Source organism: Herpailurus yagouaroundi, unplaced genomic scaffold (genome assembly GCF_014898765.1).
Source record: "Herpailurus yagouaroundi ecotype Mexico unplaced genomic scaffold, PumYag 100, whole genome shotgun sequence".
Classification (NCBI taxonomy): domain Eukaryota; kingdom Metazoa; phylum Chordata; class Mammalia; order Carnivora; family Felidae; genus Herpailurus; species Herpailurus yagouaroundi.
The window spans coordinates 47604805-47613910 of record NW_024412391.1 but is presented as its reverse complement, the minus strand read 5'-3'; the positions used below and the strand labels follow the sequence as shown (position 1 = coordinate 47613910).

Here is a 9106-nt window from a genome sequence, read left to right as displayed (position 1 = left end):
CTGTGAGTCATTTGTTAATGCTTAAATCTGAAAACCATGACTCTGATTATAACACGTTAAAAAGCCCACATTAGGACAAGGCAGTCACATGAGCCTTCTCTCTCTCTGAACTGATTCCTTTATCTTTAGTTTATTCTTGCCTTTCTGCTCTGCCAAATATCAAAGCCTTTGTTTCAACAAGTCTTGTAATCTTTGAGAAGTACTTCCCATGACTGCTCTCATCACAAACTCTTCTTCACAAAAAGAATTTTTGTTAAGTCACCTGTTAAATGACTGTGATAAACAGAATAATGGCCCCTAAAGATGTCTACATCCTAATCTCTGGAATTTGTGAATATGTTATATGGCAAGGGGGGATTAAGACTGCATATGGAATTAAGGTTGCTAATCAACTGACTTTAAGACAAGGCAAGTAACTGGATTACCCAGGTGAGTTCAATGTAATCATAAGTTCCTTATAAGTGAGAGAGAAAGGAAGGAGATTCAGTGTCAGAATGATTCCATATGAGAAAGACTCAGAGGACTGGCCACTGCTGGCTCTAAAGATGGAAGGGAGTTTTGAACCAGGAAATGAGGGGAGACCTCTTGAAGCCGGAAAAGGCAAGAAAACAAATTCTTCACTAGAGCTTCCCTGCTGACACTTTGATTTGGGCCCAGTGAGACCTACTTCAGAAGTCTGACTTCCGGAAGGTAAGGTAACAGATTTGTGTTGTTTTGAGCTTCTAAGCTTTTGCAGTTTGTTACAGTGACAATTTATAAACAAAAGTTTATAAGAGTTGGGGAGAAAAAGACCTTAATTTTTATTATATTACTTAAAAACACCAGTTTGAACTGAGAAATTTTTAAAGTTTATTTTTTGGAAAGAGCAAAAGAGAGCACGAATGCGAGTGGGGCAGGGGCTGAGAGAGAAGGAGAGACAGAGAATCCCATGCAGCCTCCGCTGACAGCACAGAGCCGTAGTGGGGCTCAATCTCAGGAAGATCATGCAAGATCATGACCTGAGCAAGATAATGAGCTGAGCCAGTATCAAGAGTCAGATGCTTAAACAGCATGCTGAGCTACCTAGGCACCCCTAAACTAAGAAATTTCTAAAATTAAAAGTGTTAACTCCCTGCCACCTGCCACTGCCCACATCTCCCTTTGGGTGGCCGCTATAGGGACTTGGGGGCTGCTTCTCAGGTTAGGACTGTGGACACCACACGAGGGGCATCAGGAGCCAGGACCCTTAGAGGAAATTTAGTACATTCTCCAAAGCTGACTATTTTCTCAGCATCATTTCCAAACAGAATAATCATGTTGTTAATACCAAGTAACGGAAGGTTCCCTTTTTTCAAATAACTTAATTCTGAGTATGACTTTATAAAAACAAACAAACAAAACACTTGAGCAGCACCTGGGTGGCTCTGTTGATTGAATGTCCAACTTGGGCTCAGGTCATGATCTCACAGTTTGTGAGTTCAAGCCCCTCATGGGACTCACTGTTACCAGTGCAGAGCCTGCTTCGGATCTTTGTCTCCCACTCTCTCTGCTCCTCCCTCACTCTCTTTCTTCCTCTCTCTCTCTCTCTCTCAAAAATAAATAAACACTAAAAAAATTTTTTAATAAAAAAACACTTGAGAATATTTTTTTATCCAAAATAACCCCGAATCTACATCCTACAAAGTAAACTACTTCATATGCCATCAGCTTGTGCTAATCAAGGCACAGGCGATCCATGCAATTAGTAGTGCTTTAGAATGAACAACTAACTTCTGGTTTCTTCTTCACCTCCGGCCAGCTGCTCCCGGTTTTTCCTATTGCCGTAGTCATTGCCGTCTGCCCTGGAAGGAGCAGGAAGGAGAGAAGACATAAAAGAAAACTACATCTGTCTCCTCCTTATTAATTAAGGTTTTATAACAGAAGACTTTGACACTTCCAATTTAGTTAGCAACAGAGGTAGCTAATGTGGCCAAACATAAAAGCTGGAATTGTCTGTAACAAAGAGCAAAAATATTTAAATATCAACAGTAAATTTTCCCTAAAATGAAAAACCTTTATTATAAAAGTTACACGTTGGTTGGAAAAAAGCAAACAACTATATAGATGATTCACATTACATAAAATAAGTACTTCCGCTAATTTATTCATCCGTATTTGAAAATAGTTTTGTTTCAATCATGAATATGTTCCTTGGGATTTTTTTTTTTTTCTTTCATACTGTCTTCCAAATCTGTAAAAGGAGCTTTAAAGAGCTGCGTTGCAGCCTTAGGGTAGGGGGCTGGCCTGCCACACCTGCTTGATGGGCTTCAGTTTCTTTTCTTTTTTTTTTTTTTTTTTTTAACGTTTTATTTATCTTTGAGAGAGACAGAGACAGAGACAGAGTGCGAGCGGGGGAAGGGCAGAGAGAGGGAGTCACAGAATCCGAAGCAGGCTCCAGGCTCCCAGCTGTCAGCACAGAGCTCGATGCGGGGCTAGAACTCACTAACCCTGAGATCATGACCTGAGCCGAAGTCGGACACTTAACCGACAGAGCCACCCAGGTGCTCCTGGGCTTCAGTTTCTATTCTTTGTTAGCACAGGTGAAACGTAAACTAATACCCCGAGTTTTACCCGCACCCCCACTGGGATTTTTATATGTACTGAAGATGGTCATGTGGACGTGACCTAGACAAACATCACATGTAGTCAAGTGTTCATGTTGCCACATTTTCTGCACACTCTATAACCAAACACGATTTGCTTATATAAAACTCGTGTTCCAGGCAAGAGTGTTTTTTCACTCAGTGCCTGTTCTCTGTAACATGAAATACACAGTATGTTTTATGCAGTTGGCCTTGTGTGGTATGACACAGGAACGCTTGGAGAGCAGTTACCAGAAATGATGCAGGTTGTTCCAAACACTGTATGGAATTGCACAGATCTCCTAAAATGGGCTCATAAGTACATTTCTCAGCAACTGGCAGCCTGTGCAGCTGTTTCTAGCACCTTCTGGTGCAACATATGCTATTATCCATATATGTCATCCCCAATTTCAAGTGATGGAAGAGATCACTCCCCCACTTGTGTCTCCTCTTGGGAAGGGAATGTACAAGCACTGGGAAGAGCTGGTCATCTGAAGCACAGCAAAAGAAGCGCAATTGTGACATGGCCACGTGAGCTGTGGGTGAATGACTCAGTAAAGGAACCATATCAAGTTGATAATGAGGTTGGAGATTGAAATTTTGTTTGATGAAGGATATTAAAGTAGGGTCCAGAGGAAAGGAAGTCCGTTTAACTAGAAATGTGGAATCACAACATTGAAACAGTGCACATCTGAAAAGAGAGAATAGATGCTAAGAGTGAGTCAGAAGCACATGAGTTGTAAGAGCTTGAACTCCAGAGACCAGATCAGGCAAGACTGCTTAATACCATCACATGATCTGCCCTGAGGCACCCTGTATTTAATTAAAATAAGGAGTGGGGTGCAGCAGAGGCTAGAAGAGCACTGTTGTTCTTAGCGGGTGGAGCCAAGGGAGTTAAAAGTTAAACCTTGATTGCCTGGGTCTGTGAGAATTCAGCATGGAATGTTTCTCCTGTTTCCTGGGGTTGCTGCTGCTGCTGGCTGCAAGATTGCCTCTTGATGCTGCCAAACGTGAGTAACTGAGTTTCTGTGTTTAACCCGTTCTTTGTCAACTAAAAGGATGGATTGCCTGAAGTATTGTTACCTAAGCCAGAAGGGGACTTCCTGAATCTCCTCAGGAAACTTTCATGCTCATTCATTTCTTCTGGAAACACTTGGGAATGTTGAAAACCACAGCAAAATGTCTCCAGCTCCAGCTTTTGCTTCCTGCTCTTGGAAAGTAATAGCCACACAGCCCCTCTCTTAAGGAGCTTTTTTTCCATTGCACTGGCCACCTTCTCTTGCCACACTCAGGGATCAGGGAGGGTGGAGGTGTGAGGGGAACAGTCTCTGGCCTGAGAACAAAGCAATGGCTCCCACGAAATTTGGTCTAGTTTCTATCCAGTAGCGTAGTCAGCTCAAATGAAATGAGGCCTAAAATCTAGATCTGCTCACTAATCATCCCAGCCCAGAAGCCGTTGCTAGTCTTGTTGAGATTTTTTCAGACCTGCAGGAGCTCCTTTTCGAGTGAGGTTACTAAGAGAAGAGCCGAAGCCCTGGGTCTCAATTCTAGTCCCATGTTAGAGGTTGGAGATTTTCTAACCATGCTGAGAGGCTCGGATCGATGAAACCAGAATCTTTGGAGATGGGCTTGGAGCCTCCTTGCTTAAAAAGCTCCTCTTGTAATTGGAATGCAAAGCTAGGGTTTCAGTTCCCTGCACTTGTGTGCATCCCACTTGTCTGTCCAGGGGATAGGTGGCTGTGGTGGCCCCCCAAGCTCCTGCAGGTAGTGTGCAGTGGGAGAGGGAAGGTCTCCCAGAAGGTCCACCCCACCCCACCTCACTGCAACAGAATAGGGACATTCAGTGATGAGAAGTCTGGGGGTCCTTAGGCACCTGGGTGTCTCTGCTTGACAGCTCAGACCCTGGAGCCTGCTTCTGATTCTGTGTCTCCCTCCCTCGCTACCCCTCCCGCACTTGTGCTCGCACTCTCTCTCTCTCTCAAAAATAAACATAAAAAAAAAAAAAAAACACTTTAAAAGTCCAGGGGTCCTGATTGTGTCAGACCATTCCATGGGGTTTAGAGGGTGGGGGGAGGATGGTAGGCATAGGGAAGGGGCCAGTGTCTACCTCGTGCCCGTGTGTAGCCACTCTGCAGCTATTGCACTTACATCACTCAAGTACTCATCCCCACAACCACCACCGCGGAGCCGATGGTCCTCCCCCTATTCCACAGGTGTGGGAACCAAGAGCCCAGGTCTTGCTTTGCACCTGCTGGGCCCACTTGTGTGTGAGCAGGATCCTGGACACATGGGCTAGGCGCCCACACAAACCCTCTTTTCTCTCCCCTTCCTCCTTGTGGAGGGAAAAGTCCTTTAATTAGGTTGTCCTTGCAGGGTGGGATCCCAGCAGGAATGCTGAGTCTAGAGAGAGGAAGAGGGGGAGCTGCTGGTACCCGTGGAGTGCAGGCAAGGTTCCCCAAGACTGGGGAGGCTCAGGAAGGGGTGAGGCTGAGAAGGGGCTGCTGGGGGCCACAGGGCCCCCCAGGTGAGGGTGAGGGGCAGGAGCAGAGTGGCCAGAGGCACAGTCCATTTTCCTGGTGGCTGAGCTCTCAGGCTTGGGCTGTGCTGGTCCCCAGAGACGCCAGCCCTGCCATCTCTTGTGACTGGGTCGGGGAAGAGGCACCCTGTCGTTGATGAGGGAGTCCAGACCAAGGACTTCACAGGGTGCCGCGGCTGGGAGGCTGGCACTGTGATGATCGTGTTTCCTAGACATGGAGCCTAGCCACAAAGAAGGCAAGTAACTTGACCCAGGCTACACAGCAATTAAGAGGAAGAAAGCTCAAGCCAACCATGGTCCTTCCTGCTGTTGGACAGACTTGGGTTCCCTACCAGCTGTGGGACTGGGCCACAAGTGACTTAGCACCATTGAGCTTTCATTCTCTCATTTGAAAAATTGGGTAATGGGGTTCTTGTGACATTAGCTAACAGAAGGGGTTTGGGGTAGGAGTCCTACAAGGTAGCAATTGTATTACCTCAATGTAGCTCCCAGGACAGAATTTCCTAGAGTCTGCAGTTGTAGGAGATAGAGGGACAGAGAAGTTGACAGTCAATGGAGACCCTGTGCCTAATTCTAGCCTTCTTTCCATCAGTGCTAATTTGTTCTGCTCAGTGAAACAGATTAGCCTGATCTTAAATATTGGCTGTGGGTTTGAGAAGAGTCCCAACTTATTAAGCAAAATGTAACAAAACCTGTCATTCCTGTCTTCACCTTGCCCTAGACTAAATATTCTGTTCAGAAAAAAATAAGGATGGGTAGAATTTACCATTGTATCAAACACCACGGGATTCCTTGCCCCTTTTCGATCATAGCCCTGGTAAAAAGGAGGCAAGAGTAGGTATCAATAAAGTTGTTAACAGCCAACCTGGCCACCACCTGTCTGCTGGTAGACACAGCAGAGATTCGAGAGTGGAGACAGAAAAGCCACAGGGGTGCTGCATGGGATCCATTTCCCTTCACTTCTAGCCCTGCCCTCCCCCCCCCCACACCTCTTTTTTTCTTTTAAAACCTGCTTACTGTTAAGTGTGTCTTATTTTTTAATTTTTTTTTAATGTTTATTTTTGAGAGACCGAGTGTGAGCAGGGGAGGGGCAGAGAGAGAGGGAGACACAGAATCTGAAGCAGGCTCCAAGTTCTGAGCTGTCAGCACAGAGCCCAACGCAGGGCTTCAATTCACAAACCATGAGTTCATGATCTGAGCCGAAGTTGGACACTTAACTGACTGCGCCACCCAGGTGCCCTGAGTGTGTCTTTTTTTTTAATTTTTTTAATGTTTATTTATTTTTGAAAGAGACAGAGCAAGAGCAGGAGAGGGGAAGAGGGAGAGGGAGACACAGCATCTGAAGCAGGCTCCAGGCTCTAAGCTGTCAGCACAGAGCCCAATGCGGGGCTTGAACTCACAAACCATGAGATCATGACCTGAGTTGAAGTCGGATGCTTAACCATCTGAGCCACCCAGGTGTACAAGTGTGTCTTATTTTTAATTTCACCTCTTGAGGCCCTTGTAAAGTCACATGCAGTTTTAATAATGCAAAGAGATTCCCCTATACACTTTATCCCATTTATCCCATTTATCCCAATGGTAATATTTTGCAAAATGATTATACAGTATCACAGGCAGGGTATTGATACTGATACAGTCAAAATACCAAACTGTTCCAACACCACAAGGGGCCTTCATACCCTTTTAAACCTACAACCCTTTCCTACCCCACCTCCTGCTCTGGTAACTGCTAATCCATTCTCCATTTTTATAATTTTGTTACTTCAAGGATGTTATATAAAGGGAATCATTACAGTATGTAATTTGAGGGCATTGGCTTTTTTCACTCAACATAATTTACTGAAGCTGTTGCATGTATCAGTAGCTCTTTTTTATCACTGGGTAGTGGTCCACAGTATAGGATATGCCACAGTTTAAACATTCTCCCATTGTGGGACATCTGGATTGTTCCAGTTTGAGCCACTATGAAGAAAGCTGCTATGAACATTCATGTACAGGTTTTTGTGTGATGATAAGTTTCCATTTCTTTGAGACAAATGCCCAAGAGTACAATTGCTTGGTTGCATGTTAATTGCATGTTTAGTTTTACAAGGAACTGCCAAACTGTTCTCCAGAGTGGCTGTACCATTTTATGTTCCCACCAGCAATGTATGAGTGATCTGCTGTCTTTAACCCATGCCTACGTTTGGGATGTTACCATTTTTTATTTAGTCATTTGGATAGGTGTATAGTAACATCCCATTGTGTTTTTAATGCACATTTCCCTACCGTTTAATGATACTGGACATGGTTTCATGTGTTTCTTCTGTCATCTGTACATTCTCTTCAGTGTAATATTTGTTCAGGTCTTTTATCCATTTTTAAATTAGATTGTTTTTTAATGTTGAGTTTGGGGAATTCTTTATAGATATCGGTCCTTTATTGGAAATGTGGTTTGAAAATATTCTCTCCTAGTTTGTAATTTGACTTTTCATTTTCTTCACATGATATTTCACAGAGCAAAAGTTTTTCATTTTAATGAGGCCTAACTTATCTCTTTTTTTCTTTTATGGATCATGTTTTTAATGTCAAGTCAAAGAATTCTTGCCTAGTGTAGAGACTGAAAATTCCTCCTATGCTTTTCACTTTTTCAGAGCACCATTCATTGAAAAGGCTGTCTTTCGAAACTCCATTGGGTTGTTTTTGCATCTCTGTCAAAAATCAGTAGGGTGTATTTGAGTTGGTCTATTTCTACATTCTCCATTCTGTTCCATGGACTTGTGTATCTATTCTCTGTCACTCTTTTAAGTTTGTATTTTTCCTTGACTGCTGACTTTTAAAATCAGAGGAGAAACCCATGTTTTGATTATGTTTCCGGAAACACCGGCTTTCTTCTGGATCTGAGGAAGAGAAAGACTCTTTGGAGCATTGAGAGAAATAGGTCCTGGGAATCAAAAGATGTGAATCTTCATTTCCACTCCATGAAAGGTGACCTGAGTGAATCCTGTCACTTCTCTAGGCCTGAATTTCTTCATCTATAAACTGAAGTGATTTGAACAAATGTTAGTTCTTTCCACATTGAGTATTATAGTACTCCATGACTCAATTCAAATGAATATCCACTTATAAACATTGATTGATAAACCTGCCTTCACCTAGTATCTGTTTCCAAATAAAAACAATCTCACAGACTCACAAGACATTTGGGTTTTGTCTTACTTGTTTTTTCTCTGATTTGGAAGTCTTTAGAAGACCTGGCCTGAGGTTACACAGCCTGTTTAGTAACAAAATCAAGACTAGAAACCAAGTTTCATAACATTCACCCATTGTGAGATATCTGGATTGTTCAGTATTCATTTCAATATTCTTTTCCATTCCATCCGCCTCCCTTATAAGATGGAAACAACAGGCTGTTCCCTCCATCCAAAAAGGAGAAATAAAAGAGGTTAGTGGCATCCATTCAAAATGGCTTCTCTTAGCACCTACCAAATACCACACCTTCTGAAAGTTCTCTTTCAGTATTAAAGAGAAGACAGGATTTCTGGTCCAGATGATACAAGGCCATATGAATTGATGAGAGGAGATTTTAAGACAGTGTATGATTAGGGGCTGGCTGTGAGTTATAGACAATTAAGCTTTTGGTTGTGAATAACAAAATACTAAAAGGGTTTGAGCAAGACATATGTTACCTCAACCAGTACAGATGCAGCCAAGGTTAGATAGATAAAGAGCTCAACAGCATCAAGAATTCTTTTTGCATCCTCACTGTGTTGGCTGCTTCAGATCTGTGCCCTCATGATTAAGTATGGCTGTCACAGCTCTGGGCCTCACATTATATTACCAACTCCCAGATCACTTCTTATGTGAACAAAAATGGAGGCTGTTTTTTATTTTTATTTTATTTTATTTTAATTTTATTTTTTATTTTTTTTATTTTTTTATTTTATTTTTTTATTTTATTTATTTATTTTTTATTTTATTTTATTTT

At 42.8% G+C, this 9106-nt stretch overlaps 1 protein-coding gene across 1 annotated transcript in view; it reads left to right on the top strand.

Moving 5' to 3' along the window:
• Positions 1-3435: 3435 nt before the first annotated feature.
• GPNMB (glycoprotein nmb) overlaps positions 3436-9106 on the top strand; it is a 26766-nt gene continuing 21095 nt past the window's right edge. The window contains exon 1 of the mRNA XM_040472440.1: positions 3436-3610. Within this exon, the coding sequence (XP_040328374.1) occupies positions 3538-3610 (73 nt within the window). The 5' untranslated portion in view covers positions 3436-3537. The remainder of the gene's footprint in view (positions 3611-9106) is intronic.